The sequence below is a fragment of the Macaca fascicularis genome, chromosome 13, assembly GCF_037993035.2.
Source record: "Macaca fascicularis isolate 582-1 chromosome 13, T2T-MFA8v1.1".
Classification (NCBI taxonomy): domain Eukaryota; kingdom Metazoa; phylum Chordata; class Mammalia; order Primates; family Cercopithecidae; genus Macaca; species Macaca fascicularis.
The window spans coordinates 1,445,167-1,469,675 of NC_088387.1; the positions used below are offsets into that span (position 1 = coordinate 1,445,167).

The 24,509-nt window shown below is 46.5% G+C and overlaps 1 protein-coding gene across 5 annotated transcripts in view; it reads left to right on the plus strand.

Annotated features, from left to right (window-relative positions):
• The window catches only part of NCAPH (non-SMC condensin I complex subunit H), a 38,266-nt gene extending 23,239 nt beyond the window's left edge, over positions 1–15,027 (plus strand). For 3 of the 5 annotated variants that reach the window (XM_015433177.4, XM_065526588.2, XM_045368826.3), the window contains exons 10-18: positions 514–662; positions 1,603–1,709; positions 2,659–2,781; positions 5,025–5,135; positions 6,752–6,934; positions 8,115–8,231; positions 10,142–10,233; positions 10,616–10,691; positions 14,482–15,027. In XM_015433177.4, the coding sequence (XP_015288663.3) occupies positions 514–662; positions 1,603–1,709; positions 2,659–2,781; positions 5,025–5,135; positions 6,752–6,934; positions 8,115–8,231; positions 10,142–10,233; positions 10,616–10,691; positions 14,482–14,541 (1,018 nt within the window). In that variant the 3' untranslated portion in view covers positions 14,542–15,027. Of the gene's footprint in view, positions 1–513; positions 663–1,602; positions 1,710–2,658; positions 2,782–5,024; positions 5,136–6,751; positions 6,935–8,114; positions 8,232–10,141; positions 10,234–10,615; positions 10,705–14,481 lie in introns of all 5 variants that reach the window. The other 2 variants (XM_015433178.4, XM_074010977.1) reach the window with 1 other exon arrangement.
• The last annotated feature ends 9,482 nt before the right edge of the window (positions 15,028–24,509 follow it).

Genomic DNA, 24,509 nt, shown 5'->3' on the forward strand with positions numbered 1-24,509 from the left:
CCAAAGCATTAGAGGGACTAAATAATTAGACAAACATTCTTTTCACTTTTAATAGGAACTATAGCGGTATCTTTTGGAGCCCTCATTTACGGAAGGATGGTGAAGAATGGGGTTTGTCATCTTGTGTGGCAAGAAGCCTGTGTGTGGAAGGACCCTGAGGCTGGGATTAAGGGAATTGTGTCCAGCTCCCAGCTCTGGCATTTTACTAGCTGTGGATTCTTACACGAAAAGAATTCTCTTTACTTTTGTCATCTTGTCTCTCAGATTAGGTAGACGAACATTTTATGGTGCACTTTGAAACTTCCAGAGTACTCGTATAGATATGATTATATTGTTATAAAATTAAGGGAAGCAAAAGTACTTGAGAAGTAAAAGGAATTATTAATAATGAAGTATTTGTATTGGACTCACTCTTAGAAATGCAGCTCATTTGTGGACATGCTTCTTCATATGTAAATGCAGCATTGTAATATGTAATGTACATGTACGAATATGATTTCACGTGTGTTACAGGGAAGAAACGATTTCCCTCGGGGATGGAGACGTCAGGACCATGTGCCCCCTTCTGTCTATGAAACCTGGAGAATATTCTTATTTCAGTCCTCGGACCATGTCGATGTGGGCTGGCCCGGATCACTGGCGCTTTAGGCCTCGACGCAAACGTATGTAATTCTAGGTGGAATTTTAAGAAAAGAAGTGTTCATGACCAGCCAGTCAGCAGTTAGCCAAGGAAGAGAAATGCCAGTCACAGCCCTGTTGTGTCTCTCAATAAGTCAGAGAAGCATACAGATGAGCCAGCCTCTTGGTTCGTCAGTTTGCCTGGCCTGGGATGAAGGGACAGTGAAAATGGAAGCCTCTGAGTGGGAAGAGTGCGTAATGGAGTCAGGAGAACGGGGCTCCCAGCCTCACACTGCTCCCTGGTATCCACATGACTTAACTCAGGGGCCATGGGTGGGCATGACCCCCGGGCACTAGAGGGCATACAGGTGCTACTGCACATGCTGGCATTCTGTAGAACTCTGAAGGGCTGTGCTGACCTTATGTGTTTTGCATTGTCTCTTTGAAAGAAAGGGATAAGCATCTGTTGTTTTATATTTTGTTTTGCTTTTGAGACAGGGTCTCACACTGTCACCCAGGCTGAAGTGCAGTGGTAAATCATGGCTCACTGCAGCCTTGACCTCCCAGGCTCAAGCATCCTCCCACCTCAGCCTTCTGAATAGCTGGGACTGCAGGGGCATGCCAGCATGCTCAGTTAATTTTTAAATTTTCTGTAGTGACGGGATCCCGCTTTGTTGCCTAGGCTGGTCTGGACTCCTGGCCTCAAGCGATCCTCCTGCCTTGGCCTCCCAAAGTGTTGAAATTATAGGCATGAGCCACTGCACCTGGCCAAGCATATGTTTCTGATGTGTTTTCTTAGCCAAAACACAAATGATAAGTTTAGAGTGAAAAGAGGGTGGTGATTGAGCACTCCTACCGTTGTGATGCTCAGACACGATGCCACCTTGTGGTTTTGATAAGCCTTGATAAGGCTGTCAGCAGATCTTGGGAAATGAGTAAATAGGCCACAGAAGTGAAGTGCTGACATTTGTGTTCACTCTACAGAAGATGCTCCCTCCCAATCAGAAAACAGAAAGAAGAGCACAAAGAAAGATTTTGAAATTGACTTTGAAGATGATATTGACTTTGATGTATATTTTAGAAAAACAAAGGTTTGTACTGGATTTATTAGGATTGTACTTTCTTAAGTTCTCTTCACACTCGTTTTTCCCTTTCAGATGTGATTTTGTTTTTTTTTTTTTTGAGATGGAGTCTCGCTCTGTCGCCCAGGCTGGAGTGCAGTGGCACGATCTTGGCTCACTGCAAGCTCCACCTCCCGGGTTCACGCCATTCTCCTGCCTGAGCCTCCCGAGTAGCTGGGACTAACACAATCTAAGACTATTAAAGGATGTTATTTTTTTCAGTGCTGAGATTACAAGTACTTTGAAAAAATAATTTTATGACTGTGTATATTTCCCAAATATCCTGTAATAAATATGTAATGGTTTTAAGAGCAAGAAAATGTAAAACGTTGAAATATAAAAGGTTCAGGATAAGGATGGGGCCAGGTGCAGTGGATTATAGAATCCCAGCACTTTAAGAAGCCAAGCAGGGAGGATGACCTGAGGCCAGGAGTTTGAGATCAGCCTGGGCAACGCCACCACCTAGCCACCTAGCCACCACCATGCCCGGCTAATTTTTTTGTATTTTTAGTAGAGTCGGGGTTTCACCATGTTAGCCAGGATGGTCTTGATCTCCTGACCTCGTGATCCTCCTGCCTCGGCCTCCCAAAGTGCTGGGATTACAGGCTTGAGCCACCGAGCCTGGCCTCAGATGTGATTTTTTTAAATTCCATACAAATTTAACTCTTAGAGCAAACAGATGGTTTCATTCTTCCTTGTTCCCTAAAGGCACTATTGAGAAATAGTCCTAAACTCAGTGGCAGAAAGAATCAAATTTAGAATAAAAAGAATAATGCTAGCAGAATCATTTTTTTACATAGAACTGTGAGAGTGATGGTAGACTCATGCTGTCCAAACCCTTCCCAAACTGCTTTAAAAAAGTAAGATGTTTTGCCCATTGTTAAAATGCCTAAAACACTTTTTAAAATAAAAATTATAGGCTGCTACTATTCTGACCAAGTCCACTTTGGAGAACCAGAACTGGAGAGCTACCACCCTTCCTACGGATTTCCACTACGACGTCGACACCCTGGTCCAGCTCCACCTCAAACCAGGCACCAGGGTAAGCCCGTTTCTCGGTTCCTTTAAGCACGCAAGGTATCAGTGGCTGATGGTGTGACGTTAGGCAGTGCCTTTGAGGAAGGGGGAGTGTGAGGAGGGTTGTGTTAGGGTGTGACGTTAGGCAGTGCCTTTGAGGAAGGGGGGAGTGTGAGGAGGGGTTGTGTTGGGGTGTGAAGTTAGGCAGTGCCTTTGAGGAAGGGGGGAGCGTGAGGAGGGTTGTGTTAGGGTGTGACGTTAGGCAGTGCCTTTGAGGAAGGGGGAGTGTGAGGAGGGGTTGTGTTGGGGTGTGACGTTAGGCAGTGCCTTTGAGGAAGGGGAAGTGTGAGGAGGGTTGCGTTAGAGTGTGACGTTAGGCAGTGCCTTTGAGGAAGGGGGAGTGTGAGGAGGGGTTGTGTTGGGGTGTGACGTTAGGCAGTGCCTTTGAGGAAGGGGAAGTGTGAGGAGGGTTGTGTTGGGGTGTGACGTTAGGCAGTGCCTTTGAGGACGGGAGTGTGAGGAGGGTTGTGTTAGAGTGTGACGTTAGGCAGTGCCTTTGAGGAAGGGGGGAGTGTGAGGAGGGTTGCGTTACAGTGTGACGTTAGGCAGTGCCTTTGAGGAAGGGGGGAGTGTGAGGAGGGCTGTGTTAGGGTGTGACGTTAGGCAGTGCCTTTGAGGAAGGGGGGAGTGTGAGGAGGGTTGCGTTACAGTGTGACGTTAGGCAGTGCCTTTGAGGAAGGGGGGAGTGTGAGGAGGGGTTGTGTTGGGGTGTGACGTTAGGCAGTGCCTTTGAGGAAGGGGGGAGTGTGAGGAGGGTTGCGTTAGAGTGTGACGTTAGGCAGTGCCTTTGAGGAAGGGGAAGTGTGAGGAGGGTTGCGTTGGGGTGTGACGTTAGGCAGTGCCTTTGAGGAAGGGGGGAGTGTGAGGAGGGTTGCGTTAGAGTGTGACGTTAGGCAGTGCCTTTGAGGAAGGGGGGAGTGTGAGGAGGGGCTGTGTTAGGGTGTGACGTTAGGCAGTGCCTTTGAGGAAGGGGGGAGTGTGAGGAGGGTTGTGTTAGGGTGTGACGTTAGGCAGTGCCTTTGAGGAAGGGGGGAGTGTGAGGAGGGTTGCGTTACAGTGTGACGTTAGGCAGTGCCTTTGAGGACGGGGGAGTGTGAGGAGGGTTGTGTTAGGGTGTGACGTTAGGCAGTGCCTTTGAGGAAGGGGGGAGTGTGAGGAGGGTTGTGTTAGGGTGTGACGTTAGGCAGTGCCTTTGAGGACGGGAGAGTGTGAGGAGGGTTGTGTTAGCCAGGGGGTGTTGCCAGGAAATCAGATAGATAAGGCAAAGAAAGCTAAAAGGAAAGGCTTGTATGATGGACACACAGTAAACACTCAGAAATATTTTACCTAGCAAGAATGCTGGAAACTGAAGCCTCCATGCTGAAATTTAGTGGGGCAGTGGGTATAGTTTTTTGGTGAAGTTTCAACAATTTTTTAGTTGTTTTTTGTTTCCTTTGCTTTCTCCATTTATTTATTTATTTATTTATTGAGAGACAGAATTTCACTCTTGTTGCCCCAGGCTAGAGTGCAATGGTGCGATCTTGTCTCACTGCAACCTCTCCCGGGTTCAAGCAGTTCTCCTGCCTCAGCCTCCCAAGTAACTGGGATTACAGATGCCTGCCACCATGCCTGGTGAATTTTCTGTATTTTTAGTAGGGATGGGGTTTCACCATGTTGGCCAGGCTAGTCTCGAACTTCTGACCTCAGGTGATCCACCTGCCTCAGCCTCCCAAAGTGCTGGGATTATAGGTGTGAGCCACCGTGCCCGACTGATTCCTTTGCTTTCTCGTTGAAGTTGTGGATTTACTCACCAATTGCTTTATACAGTGAGGTTGCCTTACTCACGATCCAAGGTAATGGGTTTTCTATCAAAATTGTTCAAGTGCACCAAGTTGACTTTCAGAAAGCCGGAGGGTAGATTTTCCAACTTTTGTTTTTAGTGAAGGAACTCTTTTTCAAGTAACACTGTGCAGAATGCCTAAGCGCCAGTCCCACAGAAGTAGAGCTGCTCTGGTTTGTTTGGGACTGGTAGAGACGCCGAGCCCTGCTACTCCAGGTTTGCACTGTGCAGTGGAAAGTCTGTTAGACTTGGATGACTTGGGAGGGCCCTTCTGACGCTAAAATTGTGTAATTCTAGGAGGAGACTGGGCATAAGAATTAAGGTTTACTTCTCTAACTTGTTCAGTAGCTTTTTAAAAAATTGCTTTCTGCGTTTATTCTTTCCTTTAGTTACTTAAGATGGCCCAGGGCCGAAGGGCAGAGACTGAGCATTATGAAGAAATTGAAGACTATGATTACAACAACCCTAACGACACCTCCAACTTCTGCCCTGGATTACAGGTGAAGGGGGAAAGGGGCTGTGTCCTCCCTTCTAAGCCAGGGAGTCATTTTTCTCTGCTTCCCATGTCCCCACTTTATATGGCGGGAGACTGTTGGAAATTTTGAATCCAATAGAGGTTTTCTGGGTGAAGGGTCTGCCGTCCACCCAGTGCTGGGAGCTGAGCAGTGTCGAGGAAACAGCCTCACCCTCGGCCTGCCCTACCTCACATCCTACATGCAGGAAGCAAATGGCCACACTGGAGTGAATGCATCAGCATGTGAATGAGTGTTTAGCCTCTGCTACAAAGTACTAATATTGGCTGTTGTGGGATTTCAAAGGAATATAAACACTTTGTCCTCTTACGAGCTAGTATTTTGGCCAGGTAGACAAAACACATAGACATGTGAAGGTGGTGTGATCTGGTGTGGCAAAAAATAAGTCTTCGGGGTGTATCTCCGATGACCAGGTTTCTAGCTCTGAATGTAGTTCTCATATTGCAAGCTTGTTGTGAACTTGTACAAGCCATCCCCGATCTTTAGATCATGGTTTAGACTAAAGAATGTCCATATCCCTTCTCTGAGTCTACTGATGAGATGGCTGATACAGGTAACAGAAACTGGAAAAATAGGCTTCATCTGTGCCCCTGTATGTGGAAAGGGAGAAAAGAACTGGAAAAAAAATTTATTCACCTTATATTCTTACTTGGAAGAGAGTTAGGCTGTTATATTTTAGTGAAAATCCAGACTGACCTTTTGACCAGTGCTTCTCAAACTTTAACTTTTATACAGATCACCCAGGGAGCCTATTTAAAGACTGACTCCTGACCTGTGTCCCCCAGCGCCACCTCTGCCCCTAGATACTGATACATTCACTCTGGATGTGATCCCGAAAATGACTTTCTCACTGGTTTCTGGGTGGTACCCCTGCTACTGACCAGATGGCCCCAGGAATCTCCTGTGCTTTCCTTGGGTGATATGTGCAGGTCATATCTCTGGTATTTGAGGAATGTTTTCTGTGAAATGAAATCCTAAATCAGTTAGAAGCTGAAGGGGGGACATAGTGGCAATTATGATTATTGAATTTCTTTTAACTCCTGCTCAAAGGGTCTTAGGTTGATAACAGACACCTCTCTAATAGGGTTTATGTAAAACAGGATGACAATTAGGGGCACCTAGAAGTTCATCGCAGTGTAACTCACTCAGTGAACTATCAGATGGTCTCTTCTTGCTTCGTAAACATGGAGTCTGTTTCACGGGTGTTTCTTTTTTTTTTTTTTTTTTTTTTTTTGAGACGGAGTCTCGCTCTGTCGCCCAGGCTGGAGTGCAGTGGCCGGGTCTCAGCTCACTGCAAGCTCCGCCTCCTGGGTTCACGCCATTCTCCTGCCTCAGCCTCCTGAGTAGCTGGGACTACAGGCGCCCGCCACCTCGCCCGGCTAGTTTTTTGTATTTTTAGTAGAGATGGGGTTTCACCATGTTAGCCAGGATGGTCTCGATCTCCTGACCTTGTGATCCGCCCATCTCGGCCTCCCAAAGTGCTGGGATTACAGGCTTGAGCCACCGCGCCCGGCCTGTTTCACGGGTGTTTCTAAGCTCCTCTGGCAGCTTCCACCAAACTCAAAGAGCTGTTTCTTGCCCAGGCTGCCGACAGTGATGATGAAGATTCTGATGACTTATTCGTGGGACCAGTTGGGAACTCTGACCTCTCACCTTATCCTTGCCATCCACCTAAGACAGCACAACAGAATGGCGACACTCCGGAAGCCCAAGGATTAGACATCACAACATATGGGGAGTCAAACCTGGTAGCCGAGCCTCAGAAGGTACGGATGAAACAGCAGAGAATTACATTGTTTGCCTGAAGTCTGTGTAATTGCCTCTTATATGCGAGTCGTGTCAGTCTGAGCTTGTTTTCTTCTCAATTTTAACCTGTTGTTCTGAGTTTTAATAGGTTGTGAGAGTGAGCTGATGCTAATTAGGTTGTGTGGAACTGACCATCTCTCCAAAGACCTTGAAAAGACAACTGGGGAGGAACTGGTCACCCAAATAAGGCATATGAATGAAGGCTGCAGGCAGAGAGTATAAATTTATATGCTAATTCAGCAAGGCTAGCTAGCTGTGTGGCTCTGAAAAATCTTGGCCCAATTCAGTTTGTATTAAATTATCATGCATTAAACGTTTATCTCTTCCATACCAGCTGGAAGGCTTTATGCTTGCCTTAGTATTTGATTCACTTATCTCTTTTACACTGGCGTTCCAGTTAGCCTTAATGTAGACTGCAGTTGATCGAAAAGAAATTTAGATTTGATATGAGGGACTCTGTTTTAGTGTCCAAAGAGAGCTCTGGGCCGGGTGCGGTGGCTCACGCCTGTAATCCCAGCACTTTGGGAGGCCGAGGCAGGTGGATCACGAGGTCAGGAGTTCGAGACCAGCCTGGCCAACATGGTGAAACCCCATCTCTAATAAAAATACAAAAATTAGCTGGGTGTGGTGGCAGGTGCCTGTAATCCCAGCTACTCTGGAGGCTGAGGCAGGAGAATCATTTGAACCCGGGAGGCGGAGGTTGCAGTGGGCCAAGATCGTGCCACTGCACTTCAACTTGGGCAACAGCGTGAGACTCCGTTTCCCGCACCCCTCCCACAAAAAAAAGACTTTGAGACCAGCATGGCCAAAATGGTGAAACACCATCTCTACTAAAAATACAAAAATTAGTGGGTACCTGTAATCCCAGCTCCTCGGGAGGCTGAGGCTGGAGAATCGCTTGCACCCAGGAGGCGGAGGTTGCACCATTGCAATCCAGCCTGGGTGACAAGAGCAAAACTCCGTCTCGGAAAAAAACTAAAACAAAACAAAACAAAAAACCAACAACAGAGAGCTCTGTAGCTCCTTGGTGGAAATTGGATTCCTTCTTTAGTTGAACTCCAGACCTTTGTTTTTACAGTGGGTTAATGGTAAAAGTTTCTTTATTCTGCTTAGTTTTACTCTGTCATATACCTATTTCAGGTAAATAAAATTGAAATTCACTATGCCAAGACTGCCAAAAAGATGGACATGAAGAAGTTGAAGCAGAGCATGTGGAGTCTGCTGACAGCGCTCTCTGGAAAGGAGGCAGATGCAGAGGTCAGATGCTCTGCCTGTTCTCTAGGTGCCCAGCATGCAGGAGGGGAGTGGTTGATGTCTACAGCTGAAGACACCTCGATTTGGGCAATGCCTCCAAGGCAGAAATGTTCATTCAAAAATACAGAAAGCTGGGCATGGTGGCTCACGCGTGTGATCCCAGCACTTGGGGAGGTTGAAGTGGGAAGATCACTTGAACCCAGGAGTTTGAGGTTACAGTGAGCTATGATACGATCGTACCACTCACTCCAGTCTGGGCAACAGAGAGAGATCCTTGAAAAACAAAACAAAAATACAAGGAAGACATCATGCCTCTAAGAGAGAAATGAACCAAGTGTACAAGGAGGCAGGTCACACAGACTGTGATACAAATAGCAGACTAGTGTGTAAGGCATGATTCAGCCTTGCTGGTAATCAAAAAAGACAAGTGAAGCAATCTCGATGCTACTGTAAAACAGCAGCAGGTTCAGTAATTCAACTGTTTTCCATTAGTGAGGAGGGAAATTTGGAGTCCTCATTCACTGCTGGTACAGTTTAAGTTGCTATATGCTATGAAATGTTTAAACCCTTTGATCTAATAATTCTGATTTCAGGAATGTATTCTCAGTAGGAAGATAGTGGAAAAGTAATTATTATACTGTCAGATTCTGCTTCTCCTTCAGAACAAGCTGAAACCTTGATTAACCTGGTCCATCTCAATGAAAGGAAGTATCAGTTAATTAGAATCCTTCCTTCTTTCTGACTCCTTCTTCTCAGGTAATGTTCTGAGTTTAGACCTTCTGTAGCTGAGAAATGAAAACTGATAAGTTGATTGAGGGCCCTAAGCTGGATATCAGAGAAAGCTTCAGTCATATTTATAAACTTTTATCAACTAGAACAGGATGCAAGCATGTGTCTTTGTCTTAAGTGGAAAGTTTGACTTTACTTTTCAGTATGAATTTTGTGCTGCCCTTAGCAGTGCAGTCCAGTTGAAGCTACAAGTAATCATGGCTTTGGCTGGGCACAGTGGCTCACAGCTGTAATCCCAGCAGGTGTGAGGCCAAGGTGGGTGGATCATGAGGTCAGGCGTTCAAAACCAGCCTGGCCAACATGGTGAAACCCCGTCTCTACTTAAAAAAAAAAAAAAAAAAAAAGTCAGGCATGGTGGTGGGTGGTGGGCATCTGTAATCCCAGCTACTCAGGAAGCTGAGACAGGAGAATCACCTGAACCCAGGAGGCAGAGGTTGCAGTGAGCCGAGATCGTGCCACTGCACTCTAGTCTGGCGACAGAGCGAGACTCCGTCTCAAAAAACAAAAAAATCATGACTTTTTATTACTGCTTTTTTTTTCTTGTTTGTTTTCAGAGCACCCTAGGACACCTTTACGGTGTCTCCTTTACCAGGGTGATGCTGACCATTGACATCCATGTTCACCACAATGTCATTAGAGCAGGACTGAGACACTGGTTCCCTTTGTAGATCCTTTTTCTTCAAAATAACTAAGAAATTTGTTTTCATTTCATTTAGGTATAGACTTTTTGGTGATACAACTTTATTTTTGTTGCTTTTTTTTTTTTTTTCTTTTTTTCTTTTTTTGAGACGGAGTCTTGCTCTGTTGCCCAGGCTAGAGTGCAGTGGCGCTATCTCAGCCCACTGCAAGCTCTGCCTCCCAGGTTCACTCCTGCCTCAGCCTCCCGACTAGCTGGGACTACAGGCTCCCGCCACAACGCCCGGCTAATTTTTTTGTATTTTTAATAGAGACAGGGTTTCACTGTGTTAGCCAGGATGGTCTCGATCTCCTGACCTCGTGATCCACCCGCCTCGGCCACTTGAAGTGCTGGGATTACAGGCGTGAGCCACCACGCCCAGCCTTTTGTTGCTCTTTCAAAAGTGCACTAGCCCTAACTGTCCGACGTGTAAATGTGCTTCTGTTAGGCAAACCACAGGGAAGCTGGAAAAGAAGGGGCCCTGGCAGAAGTGGCTGACAAGAAGATGCTCAGCGGGCTCACGAAGGACCTGCAGAGAAGGTGCGGGCTGGCAGGCGTGGGGCTTTGTGGGGGCTCACCTGCTCTCCTCTGAGCTGTCCGCGTGGCGGGCCCCCCCCCCCCACACACACACACAACCTGTTTCCTATGACCCTTGTAGTGGCTGTTCTGTTTTCTCTCTGTGTTAATAGATAAGTTAATACAGACCAACTTTAAAAAAGGTGTTTTTCGGTGCCAGTGGTCAGAGTCTAACAGGAGATATTTTATCTCAAATAAGAAACTAGAAAAATCTGCTTATAAAATGCATCTGAAAGATTTGTTTCTCATTAGTTTAGTCATTGTTTGTGTGAATTATTCATACTTGATGAATGAACCTTTGTTCTAACAGTTGCAGTGACCTAAACACTTGCCCCTTTCTTTCCAGCCTGCCCCCTGTCATGGCTCAGAACCTCTCCATACCTCTGGCTTTTGCCTGTCTCCTACATTTAGCCAATGAAAAGGTAGGTAATTAAGGTAAGCATGGGAATATTAGAGTATTCCCTGTTTATGTCAAGTCATTTAGCTTTTTATTTGATCTTGCATGGGCTACCATAGGATTTCTTAAATACCGTGACTTGTGTAGTACCTTCAACCCAAATGATTAGCCAGGCACCTAGAAGTAACTTAGGAAAAACCCATTAGGTTCGATTAGCAATGAAAATAGCACTGAGGACCCAAATGGTAAGATTTTAGATGACGGAATTGTGATTGCTGAGTTCCCCAACCTAAGAACACAATGTGCTTTTACTTCACTGGGTGTCAAAGACTATAAAGGCCAAAGCCTCGTTGTACCAAAGTCAAGACATATGGGAGACATGGCAGAGGAAAGAGGAGAGAGATGAGGATGGAAAGAAAACAGTTGCAGAAAGAGTACGTTTGGGCGTCGCTCACTGAGCACTTGGTATCCATTAGGGTCCCCAGCCAGCTGATGACAGCGCAGCCTTTGGCACCTGCAGTAGAGGCTATGGGCTGGGCCACGACATGTGCGGCAAGCGCCACCCTGGGGCTGGGGCACTGTGGCCATGGTGTGCACCGTCACTGTCAGCTCCCCAGGAGGAGGGGTGGGCACTGGTGTGCAGGTACTGTCTGAATGCCGAAGTGTGGTTTCAGAGGGTGATTATGGGAATGGAATGGTAGCAAAAATGGGGTGCTGGTGGAAGCATCCAGGATTTCCTATGTGCCAACATGTGACCTCTGGCCTCCTAGTGAAATCGAGCAGTGAGGACTAGCTCCATTTTCCAGGTCTCACTCTGCTTCAGAGAGAGATTGCCCTGGCCTGTGTGGCACAGCCATCAGCCAGTCCCAGTGACCTACCACTGGAAGTCAGAGACCAGTTTTTCTCTTGTCAATACCTTGCTTAGCTCACAACCTCCTGAAGAAGAAGAAACTGTCCAGTTAGCAGAAGCTAGTTTTGATTCTGGGTGGGGAACAGGCACAGAAGAGCCACTGGGCCAGGACCAAGTGCTGTCTGCCTCCGACGACTGTGCTGACCACTGGGCTCGTAACCACCAGTCTGGGTGCTCAAACCTGAGGCCTAAACAAAAGAGCCCAGCCTAGTTCCCAAGAAGGAACAATTGTGCATCAGAGCCCGTGGGAATGGTTTTAACCCAGGAATGCTGAACTTGCATGGCTGCTGTTGGGGGGCAGTAAGACGGTGACCGGTGACTGTGGAGAGAGGACGTGCCCCGTTCACAAGCCTATGAAGGCAGACATGCCCGTGGTTATAGGAGATGGTAGTTCCTATACCTGACACATCCTAAGGTATCCGATGTCACGTGCAAACTATGTGAAGAGAGAATGACTAAGAAAATAAAAAATTAAAAAATATACTATTATCATTGTTCCGACAAATTCACAAGTGGCTCTGCTGAGGATACACCATCTGAGGTGGGTGGTGTGCAGGCCATCCATCTGTCTGACTTGAGAAGTGTCGGGGGAGGCCTGGAATCTCATTCACACACCATCTTGGTGGAAATAGGTGCCGGTGACTCTCCCACATGGGTGCTGGTCTCCTAGCACACCAGGCTCCTAGGCTGGTCTCCAAAGCTCAGAAACCCTTCTGAGTCCAATTTAAGAGTGTTACTGCCTTCGCTCATCAGCCCTAGCCTGAAGGTCAGAGTGCTTCTCTGGGCTGTGTGTCTCCACAGAAACCTGCCTTGAGAGAGCGACTTCATGGCCCTCACTTGTTTCTTTTTTTTTTTTTTTTTGAGACGGAGTCTCGCTCAGTCGCCCAGGCTGGAGTGCAGTGGCCGGATCTCAGCTCACTGCAAGCTCCGCCTCCCGGGTTCACGCCATTCTCCTGCCTCAGCCTCCCGAGTAGCTGGGACTACAGGCGCCCGCCACCGCGCCCAGCTAAGTTTTGTATTTTTAGTAGAGACGGGGTTTCACCGTGTTAGTCAGGATGGTCTCGATCTCCTGACCTCGTGATCTGCCCATCTCGGCCTCCCAAAGTGCTGGGATTACAGGCGTGAGCCACCACGCCCGGCCGGCCCTCACTTGTTTCTTAAGGAGCAGGCCAGGACAACGCTGCTAAGATACATTAGTGACTCTGCGGCTTCACTGAGGTCGTTTTCACTGAGCCCATGCTGCTCCGACCCCAGCTCTGCACCCCTGCCCTCAGTAGCAGTCCAGCCTCGTTCATTTTGCCGTGATCAAGTCTTGTTTTAAGAGTCCCGGAGCTCTTGGGGTTTGAAGAATGACTTGTGAGGCTGAGCGCCAAGGCCATTGCTGGGGCCTGGCTTTGGGCTGTTTGAGAAAATGGGGTTGGAACATTGGCCACAACAGTTACTGTGATGATCTACAGGGAGCTGTGATAACTCGGAGCTTAGAGCCACCAAGAGAAATATTCTCAACACTTCACAGCAGAACTTGACCTCCTCTTGGACTTCTTTCTCTCCTCCTTTCACTCCTGTCCGGAGTCTGTTCCCCCACCACTGTGATAACAATCTCCCCTCACATAGCCACGCAGGTGTGGGGCTTAGGAGCCGGTGATGGACGGGAGGCCCTCTGCCTTCATGGCTCTGTGTGCCAGCAGTGTGCCACCTCCAGACCCTGAGCTGCAGAAAACCTGCGAGGTGTGACTTGAGCGCTCCGTCTTCAGTGGCAAGGAAAGGTGCGAGTGGCTCTTGAGCCCTGGCACATCCCATCTGCCTCCGGTGCAGAGCCAGGGCAGGCTGGCTGTGGTGAAGTTCGTCAGGAAAGGCGTCTCACAGCTGCTTAGTCCTGAGGGAAACACTGCCTGGGGTTGGGGAGGAGCTGGGAGATAGGTAGGGAAAGGCCTGCGCAGAGACTGGCAGGAGGGCACTGCTGTCGGGAACTAATGGAGGGATGGGGCAGTGGGGCAGTTGGGGGTGCCTGGAGGAGGTGTGCATGGATGGGGTTAATACAGTAGTGCCCCTGTTTCCACAATTTCACTTACCATGGTTTCAGTTACCCACAGTCACCCATGGTCTGAAAATACTAAGTGGAAATCCAGAAATAAAGAGTTCATAAGTTTTAAGTTGCAACTGTTCTGAGTAGTATGATGAAATGTCACAGTGTCCCGCTCCATCCTGCCCCAGATCTGAACTGTCCCTGTGTCCACCGGATCCACACTGCAGACACAGCTCTCCCATTAGTCACTTGGCAGCCATCTCAGTTCCCAGGTCAACTGTTGCGGTACTGCAGTGCTTGTGTTCCACTCCCTCTTACTTGACTTAATTTTTCTATTTTATTATTAGTTATTGTTAATCTCTTACTGTGCCTAATTTATAAACTAAACTTGATCATAAGTGTATGTGTATAGGAAAAACGAGGTATGTTTGTGTATACATATATATAAAAATCATGTGTTGTATTTGATTTGGTACTACATGGGTTCAGGCATCTGCCAGAGGCCTTGGAACACCCCTTGAGGATGAGGGGGGATGAATGACTATATGTATGTGTTGTGGCCCCTGATGACCTCCCATCTGCCTCCATGAGCATCTTCAGGGCAGACAGCTCAGCTCTTAGGCCCTTTTTAGGGGGTGGGTTGCAGGAACCAGAGCCAGAGAAGGCTTGCTTTTTGCTTTTTTACCTAAGTCATTTTGTTGTAACAAGGATTGGGAATCAGTTTTTTCATGCAAGTTATACTTGCTATGAAACAGTTTTTCTTATAATCATGGGACAAACTTTCTTTTTTGTAGTCACTATCTTGTAACTGTGATTGGAATTGATGATTCTTTTATTCTCAGTATACCAAAGTCCATGCATGTTTTGGTCTTCCCTCAGAATCTAAAGCTGGAAGGAACAGAGGACCTCTCTGACGTTCTTGTGAGGCAAGGAGATTGAGTTCACTGTGGAGAAGTCAGGAGGCCCGTCACTTACTCAGCTACCGGGACATCCCCAGTCTGGGTGGAAGAAGGTGCCATGGGATTATACCCAGGCTGTAGCCAACTACCAGTGTGCCTGTTTATTTGTTGCTTTTTCCTTCTCTCCGTCACGGTCTGGGTGCCCGCGCCCTGAAACTCTGTGCTTGACTGATTAAACTTTACTGCCCTATGGTGACCCTCTAGGAGAGGGGAGGGCAGAGGGGGTGAGGGTACTGTTCTGGATTGAGAAAACCTATATCCATTCTTCGTATCAGTGTATAGTTTTAGTCTCCTAAGTTGATCTGTTGTTTTCCAAACTCTACTCTTGTAGAAAATTTTCCAGTGGGCACTGAATGTTGCCCTTGAAGAACTTCCTAATCCATGTACATGAAATACACCATATGTACACTTATAAATGTATATAGAATGCTCAAAAATAAAATTCTTAATAATATAACTGGCAAAATATTTGAGTGTCCACTAGATGAGTATCAGACCTAGTCCTTACCCTTGAGGGGGATGCAGTCCTGGTAGTTACCCGGGATACCCACACGTCAGTATAAGGCAGAAGACGCCTAAGGGCCAAGATGGTTTGCCTCGGAGGAGAATGGAAGACAGATCACTGGCTGGACATTGAGATTGCAAGATTGGGTCCTGCTTAAACCCCAGGATTCTGCTGGAGGGAGCCGGTAGTGATACTCGTCCCTTCTGTACATTGCTTCGTGTAGTGTTCTCAGCATCCCTGGGAGGAACTTACTATTGTGACTCTCATGTTGCAGAGGAGGAAACAGACGCCCAAGGTAGAGTAACTTGCATAAGGGCAGCCGGCTAACTGTCAGGGCTGGGCTGAGCCTGGTAATCTGCCTCCGGAGTCTGCTCTCAGCCACTGTGCTCTGTGCTACCTGGGTGGATCATACAGGCTCAGCAGTGGGTGGAGAGCAGCACTCAGTGAGATTCGTCCATCTCCACAGAATGCGGCACACACACAAATGTGCAAGTTCTTCCCCTCACCTCAGAGAAACGGGAATTAACTTTGCTTGCAATTTGAAACGATATTATAGATGTTGATCCAGGTAGTTCTGTTACTGGCTGGTCTTGGATCTCTGCCAGAACCCCAGTCATCGTTGACTGGCCGAATAGAGATCCTGGATATAGGCCAGAAGCAGTGAAGTATATAACTGGCAATTGCTCTTGATAATAACTTGCTTCTTAGCCAAAAACCACACAAAACAAAAATAATCCCCTCCCCACAGGAATATGCTTTCCAAATTGTGTCCAAAACGTTCCCTGCTCTGTTGCATTGAGAGGGTTAGAGACTTAGCTGTCACACCATGGAACTCTAAAGAGCTTGCTTCAGAAAAAGCAGTGGTGCTGCAGGCGAGAATCCGCACTCTGTCTTGCTGGGTCTGAAGCCTCCATCACTTTCCCAGGCCAGGTCATTGCTGGGCTTCTTGCTCTCCTTCTATCCCTGAGAGTAGACCTGGCTAAGCCCATTCCTTCCCTCAGTCAGCCCCGCTTCTCTATAGTGGGGTCTGGGCGGGGGCTGAATTACCAGTAAAACCAGAAAGACTGAGACCAAGTGCAGTTGTCCACACCTGTAAATCCTAGTGCTTTGAAAAGAGGCAGGAGGATTGCTTGAAGTCAGGAGTTCGAGACCAGCCTGGGAAAATAGACCCCCATCTTTAAAAAAAAATGTTTAAAAATTAGCCAGGCATGGAGGTGTGTGCCTGTAATCCCGGCTACTCAGAAGGCTGAGGTGGGATAATCCCTTGAGCCCAGGAGTTTGAGGCTGCAGTGAGCTATGATCACACCACTGTATTCCAGCCAGGACAACAGAGTGAGATCCTGTCTCTCAAAAAAACCTGATGAGTTCAATACCAACTTCTTCAATGAAATCCCCTCCCCTTCCCCGGCTTCTCCTAAGTTTCCCTCATTACACAGTTGCTGTGGGCTATGTGTGCTGTGGTCTGAATGTTTGTGTCTAAAATTCATGTGTTAAAATCCCCTAATATGTTTGGTATTAAGAGATGGGGCCTTTGGGAGGTCATTAGGTTATGAGGGCAAATCCCTTGTGAATGGGATTAGTGCTTGCTTTTATAAAAGAGGCCTGAGGAAGCTTGTTTGCTCCTCTTGCCCTTCTGCCGTGTAAGGATGCCATGAGAAGGTACCATCTGTGGGCAGTGAGCTCCTCACCAGACACCAGACCTGCTGGCACCTCGATCTTGGACTTGTCAGCCTCTAGAACTGTGAACAATAAATCTGTTTATAAATTAAGCAGTCTAAGTCATTTTGTTATAGCAGCCCAAATTGACTAAGACAGTGGGTATGCAAGATAAGTTTATTTTATATAAAATACTTTGGGAAGTAGGTATTCCAGGACTGGTGTGACGGTTCCATGAAATTATGAGAGACTGGGGATCCTTCCAGCTCATCCTTCTGTTTCAGTGTGGCTGCTGGAGTCCAGCCATCACATCCATAGTCTAAGCAGCAGGATGAAGGACTGGGGGGAAAGAGAACTGCTGCCCCCTGTTAAATCGGTTTCCTGGGGGTCGATATGAATATTTCCCACCTCAGGATGCCACAAAGGTCCCCACCAGCAAGAAGGCTCCCACCAGATGTGGACTCAACCTGGGACTTTGCAGCCTCCATAACTAACAAATTCCTTTGTCAATGACCCAGTTTCAGGTATTCTGTTGTAGGTAACAGAAAACAAACTAATACAAGTGGTAATGTGTCCAGCGAAAAATGTGGGTTCTGTTAAGGTTAAAAGAAAATTTGAGGTAGCCAGCAGTATCTGCCTCAGATGCTGAGAAGCCTCCTGAGACAAGAGCATGTACCATGTCCATAACTGAAATTTTAACATTCTCTGCCAAACAGAACCGAATTGAAGGGCAGGAGAATTTGCAAGAGAGAATTATGGGGCGCTGAGAGAGAATCCATCCAAAGGAAGAGGGAACCAGGCATTACAAACTGAATTGAACCAGGAGGACAGATGTCTGAAGGGGGTTTGTAGTTCCCAGTAAAGTATGGTACAGCTAGGTGCACTTTCCTGGCCAGACCACCCTATACTGTATGATCCCCCTGGGGAGGAAGAGGCTGCAGGGAACGCTTTGGTGCCCTAGCAATTCTGCTGTGGTGCAACTTTAGTGGATCACAGACAGAGTGGGCCGTTGTTCCCCTTCTTAGCACAGGACACTGGGCCATTTCAACACCACAAGGATTTGCAGCATCTGTGGCAACCAGTTTGGTGTCCTGGAGCAAGGAAAGGAACTGTTGATGGTGGCTGAAGCCAACCTGCTCAGTGCTGAGGCAGCAAGCCATCGTCTAGGTCTGCGAGTAGAATTCTCAGTTTTGAGGTTCATTTAAAAATGTTTTTGGGGGGAAGTGGGGATCGTTCATGGGTACCAAAAGAAAAAAAGTGAATAAGACCTACTATTTGATAGCACAATAGGGTGACTATAGTCAATAATAAAAATCATCTATTTTAAAACAGAGAATGTAATTGGAAAGAGTAAATGCCTGAGGGGATGGATACCCCATTGTCTGTGATGTGCTTATTTCACATTGCATGCCTGTGTCAAAATATCTCATGTACCCCACAAATATATGCATCTACTATGTACCCATAACAATTTAAAAAATAATAAAATGAAAAAAAATTGTCTTTATTTTGCCTTCCATTTTTTTTGAGATAGAGTCTCGCTCTGTCGCCCAGGCTGGAGTGCAGTGGCGTGATCTTGGCTCACTAAGCTCCGCCTCCTGGGTTCACGCCATTGTCCTGCCTCAGCCTCCCAAGTAGCTGGGACTACAGGCACCCGCCACCACACCCGGGTATTTTCTTTTTTGTATTTTTAGTGGAGATGGAGTTTCACCGTGTTAGCCAGGATGGTCTTGATCTCCTGACCTCGTGATCTGCCCGCCTCAGCCTCCCAAAGTGCTGGGATTACAGGCTGCCTTCGTCTTTGAAGGATAGCTTTACTGGATGTAGAGTACTTGGTTGATAGTTTTTTGCTTTGGCATTTGACTGTCTTCCAATGTCTTCTGGCTTCCATAGTTTCTGAAGAAAGGTCGGCATATACTCTTATTACTATTCCTTTGTATGTAATTGCTGTTTGTTTGTTTGTTTGTTTCCCTCAGACTGCTTTCAAGATCTTTTCTATATCTTTGGCTTTCATCAGTTTATCAGTTTAACTATCACATATCTAGGAGTAATTCTCTTTGTGTTTATTTACTTAGGATTTCTTGAGCTTCTTAGATCAGAAAATTAATACAGTGAGTTCTCATGGTAGCCATGTTCTATAAAGTCTCCGCAAGCACAGAATTTGCAAATGCTGAGCCACTGCTCCTAGGTGAGATACAGGGTTAGCTTCCTGTGAGCCTCTGGTCAAAACATTTTCATCAACTGGTTAACACATAACCTTGTTTTATGTCTGCTCCTATTTAAAGACATTTAATATATCTTACAAATTATAGGCAGTATTTATTAAAACAAAACACTAGCCAAGAAAGGTTTAACATTTTCCTGACCATGGGTAACATGACTGTACATTTGTTTGGCTTCTATCCTCACAAGAGTACTGTCAACTTAAAAAAAAAAAAGTCATCTCATGAATCCACATATTTAGCTGCTTTTTCATTCCATCCCATAGCTACATCATACACTGTAGATGTCATAATACTTTAGCATTTTCTAGAATGGCTTCATGTAGTATAGACGGGTGAATTTCCTCCTTTGTATATACTGTACTGTTGGCTCGTTACCTTTGAACTCATAGCTAACAGCACTATGAATCGTGCCTGAATGAAGCTTACATAACACACATTTCATCACAGCCTTCTTGCACTTAGCAGTACTTAAATGGGTGATCCACCCACCTCAGCCTCCCAAAGTGCTGGGATTACAGGCATGAGCCACTGCTCCTGGCCTGGACTACTTCATATTACCCCATAGATCTTGGAGTTTCTATTTTTGCATGTATGTGAAAACTTTATTGAGATATTATTCATGTAGCATACAATTCACCCATTTAAAGGCAGCACTTCAGCAGTACACTTAGGAGCCACTTCAAACAGCAAAATTACCAACAAAAAGCACCAGAATGGCCGGGCGTGGCGACTCAAACGCCTGTCATCCCAACACTTTCGGAGGCCGAGGCGAGCGGATAGCTTCAGCCCAGGAGTTCCAGACCAGCCCGGACAACATGGCAAAACCCTGTCTCTACAAAAAAATACAAAAGTTTGCCGAGTGTGATGGTGTGTGCCTGTGGTCCCAGCTACTCACAGGGTTGAGGTGGGATAATCATTTGAGCCCAGGAGGTCAAGGCTGCAGTGAGCCATGGTCACACTACTACACTTCAGCCTGGGTGACAGAGCAAGAACTCATCTCAAACAAAAAAACACCAAAATGTGAAAAAGATGGCACTAAAGAGACCCCCAAAGGCCACTTGTTTACAGTGTGAGAGCTGAAACAAGAAGACAAAGCGTCTCCCTGTTCAGCCTCAGATGGGAATATGTGTGTTGGGCAACTCAAAGTTCTTGCCACTCTACGCACATTCACAAATAACTGAAATGGCTGTGAGTTGATTTGGGGGTTACAAATTTTAGCAAATAGGTGAATTTGCAAATATGGAACCCATGAATAATGAGGATCAACTATTTTCCACCAAATTTTGGAAGATTTCAGCCATTATTAGTATTTTTTTCTACCTCTTTCTACCCTCTCCTGCTGTTCAGTTACATGTATACTGTACTACTTCATTTTAAAAATTAAATTTAATTTAAGACAGTCTCACTCTGTCACTCCAGGCTGGAGTGCAGTGGTGCGATCTCGGCTCACTGCAACCTCCACCTCCTGGGTTCAAGTGACTCTCCTGCCTCAGCCTCCAGAGTAGCTGGGATTACAGGTGTGCTCTACCACACACAGCTAATTTTTCTATTTTTAGTACAGATGGGGTTTCGCCATATTGGTCAGGCTGGTCTCAAACTCCTGACCTCAAGTGATCTACCCACCTCGGCCTCCCAAAGTTCTGGGATTATAAGCGTGAGCCACTGCTCCCGGCCTGGACTACTTCATATTACCCCACAGATCTTGGAGTTTCTATTTTTGCATGTATGTGACTTTATTGAGATATTATTCATATAGCATACAACTCACCCATTTAAAGTATATGATTCCGTGGTTTTTAGTATATTCACAGGGTTATGCAACTATCACCAACTATCACCAAAATTTTTTAAAATTTATCTTTGTTATAGAGAAGGGGGGTCTCCCTATGTTGCCCAGGCTGGGCTCAATCCTGAAATGTGGGGATTCCAAACGTGAACCACTGTGGCTGGCCACCAAATCAATTTTTTTTTTCTTTTTTTCTTTTTCTTTTGGGACAGAGTCTCACTCTGTTGCCAGTCTGGAGTGCAGTGGTGCAATCTCAACTCACTGCAACCTCCGCCTCCCAGGTTCAAGCGATTCTTCTGCCTCAGCCTCCCAAGTAGCTGGGACTACAGGCACGTGCCACCACACCCAGCTAATTTTTGTATTTTTTGTAGAGATGGGGTGTCACCCTGTTGGCCAGGATGGTCTTGATCTCTTGAGCTCATGATCCACCCACCTCAGCCTCCCAAAGTGCTGGGATTACAAGTGTGAGCCAATGCCCCCAGCCCCAAATCAATTTTAGAACATGTTCATCCCCCCTACAAGAAACTCTGTGTCCCCTGGCCCCCTTCTCCTCATACATAGGCAACCATTAACCTACTTTCTGTCTCTAGAGATTTGCCTCATCTGGACATTTCATTAAATGGAATCATAATACGATATGTGATATTTTGTGGCTGGCTTCTGTCACTTAGCATAAGGTTTTCAAGATTCATCCATGTTGTTGCACGTTTTGGTACTTCATTCCTTTTTATGACCATTGTATGGTGCTGTAGTTTGGATAGAGATTGTTTGGCTGCACTGTGTCTCATGTTGAAATTTCTTTTTTTTTTTAATCTTTCGAAAAGACTTTTATTTTATTTATTTATTTTTATTATACTTTAAGTTCTAGGGTACATGTGCACAACGTGCAGGTTTGTTACATGTGTATACATGTGCCATGTTGGTGTGCTGAACCCATTAACTCGTCATTTACATTAGGTATATCTCCTAATGCTATCCCTCCCCCCTCCCCCCACCCCACAATAGGCCCGATGTGTGATGTTCCCCTTCCTGTGCCCAAGTGTTCTCATTGTTCAATTCCCACCTATGAGTGAGAACATGCGGTGTTTGGTTTTTTGCCCTTGCGATAGTTTGCTGAGAATGATGGTTTCCAACTTCACCTATGTCCCTACAAAGGACATGAACTCATCCTTTTTTATGGCTGCATAGTATTCCATGGTGTATATGTGCTACATTTTCTTAATCCAGTCTATCATTGATGGGCATTTGGGTTGGTTCCAAGTCTTTGCTATTGTGAATAGTGCCGCAATAAACATACATGTGCATGTGTCTTTATAGCAGCATGATTTATAATCCTTTTGGTATATACCCAGTAACAGGATGGCTGGGTCAAATGGTATTTCTAGTTCTAGATCCTTGAGGAATCGCCACACTGTCTTCCACAATGGTTGAACTAGTTTACAGTCCCACCAACAGTGTAAAAGTGTTCCTATTTCTCCACATCCTCTCCAGCACCTGTTGTTTCCTGACTTTTTAATGATCACCATTCTAACTAGTGTGAGATGGTATCTCATTGTGGTTTTGATTTGCATTTCTCTGATGGCGAGTGATGATGAGCATTTTTTCATGTGTCTGTTGGCTGCATAAATGTCTTCTTTTGAGAAGTGTCTCAAAAGAGAAATTTCAACATGAGGTACCCCTCATCTCAGAGGGGTACCCGGCCGTGTGTGGTGTCAGTCTGCCCCTACTCGGGGGTGCCTCCCAGTTAGGCTACTCGGGGGTCAGGGACCCACTTGAGGAGGCAGTCTGTCTGTTCTCAGATCTCAAACTCCCTGCTGGAAGAACCACTACTCTCTTCAAAGCTGTCAGACAGGGACATTTAAGTCCGCAGAGGTTTCTGCTGCCTTTTGTTCAGCTATGCCCTGCCCCCAGAGGTGGAGTCTACAGAGGCAGGCAGGCCTCCTTGAGCTGTGGTGGGCTCCACCTAGTTTGAGCTTCCCAGCCGCTTTGTTTACCTACACAAGCCTTAGCAATGGCAGATGCCCCTGCCCCAGCCTCACTGTTACCTTGCAGTTCAGACTGCTGTGCTAGCAGTGAGCGAAGCTCCATGGGCGTGGGACTCTCCGAGCCAGGCACGGGATATAATCTCCTGGTGTGCCGTTTGCTAAGACCCTTGGAAAAGTGCAGTATTAGGGTGGGAGTGACCCGATTTTCCAGGTGCCTTCTGTCACAGATTCCCTTGGCTAGGAAAGGGAATTCCCTGAACCCTTGCGCTTCCTGGGTGAGGCAAGGCCTTGCCCTGCTTCAGCTCATGCTCGGTGGTCTGCACCCACTGTCCTGCACCCACCGTCCGACAAGCCCCAGTGAGATGAAACCGGTACCTCAGTTGCAAATGCAGAAATCACCCGTCTTCTGCGCCGCGCACGCTGAGAGCTGTAGACTGGAGCTGTTCCTATTCGGCCATCTTGGAATCCCCCCCATGTTGAAATTTGATCCCCGGTGTTGGAGGTGGGGCCTGGTGGGAGGTGTTTGGGCTATGAGGTCAGGTTCTTCATGAATGGCTTGGTGCCATCATTGCAGTAATGAGTGAGTTAGTTCCCACGAGAGCTGGTTGTTGAAAGAGCCTAGCACTTCCCTTCTCTCTCTGCTACTTCTGTGCTGGTGCCATGTGATCTCTGCACACACCAGCTCCCCTTCACCTTCCGCCATGAGTGGAAGCAGCCTGAGTCCTCACCAGAAGCAGATGCTGGCACCATGCTTCCTTCACGGCTGGCAGAAATGTGAGCCGAGTAAACCTCTTTCCTTTATAAATTACTCAGGTGTTCCTTTATAGCACACAAATGACTGATATATATAGATAGACCACATTTTGTTTATCTGTTCATTAGTTGCTGAAGTTGAGTTGTTTCTACTTTTTGGCTATTGCCAATAATGCTGCTATAAAGTTAATGCACAAGGCCAGGCACGGTGGCTCAAGCCTGTAATCCTAGCACTTTGGGAGGCCGAGACGGGCGGATCACGAGGTCAGGAGATCGAGACCATCCTGGCGAACACGGTGAAACCCCGTCTCTACTAAAAAATACAAAAAAACTAGCCGGGCGAGGTGGCGGGCGCCTGTAGTCCCAGCTACTCGTGAGGCTGAGGCAGGAGAATGGCGTGAACCCGGGAGGCGGAGCTTGCAGTGAGCAGAGATCGTGCCACTGCACTCCAGCCTGGGCGACAGAGCGAGACTCCGTCTAAAAAAAAAAAAAAAAATGTACAAATTGTGTGGATTTTTTTTTCAATTCTTTTGTATACATCATTAGGAATGGAATGTTCAGGTCATATGGTAACTAAGTTTAATCTTCTGAAGAATTGTTAAGCTATTTTTGAAAGCAGTTGCCCCCTTTTACATTCCTACCAGAAGTTCCCAGTGTCTCCACATCCTCGCCAATACTTGCTACTGTCCACATTTTTTTCCTTTTTTTTTTTTTATGGCCATCCTAGTGAGTGTGAAGTGGCATCTCATTACGGTTTTGATATGCATTTCCCTGAAGACTAATATACACTCATTTTTCTTTAATCTTTTTCTTTCTGTTGTTCAGATTAGATAATTTCCATCAGTTTCTCTTCAAGTTCACTGATTTCTTTCTCTGCCATCTTCAATCTGCTCTTGAGCTCTGATATTGTTTGAATGTTTGTGTCCCCAACAAAATTCATATGTTCAAACCTAATCCCCAATACAATAGCATTAAGTGGTGGGGTCTTGTCTGGGCGCGGTGGCTCATGCCTATAATCCCAGCACTTTGGGAGGCCGA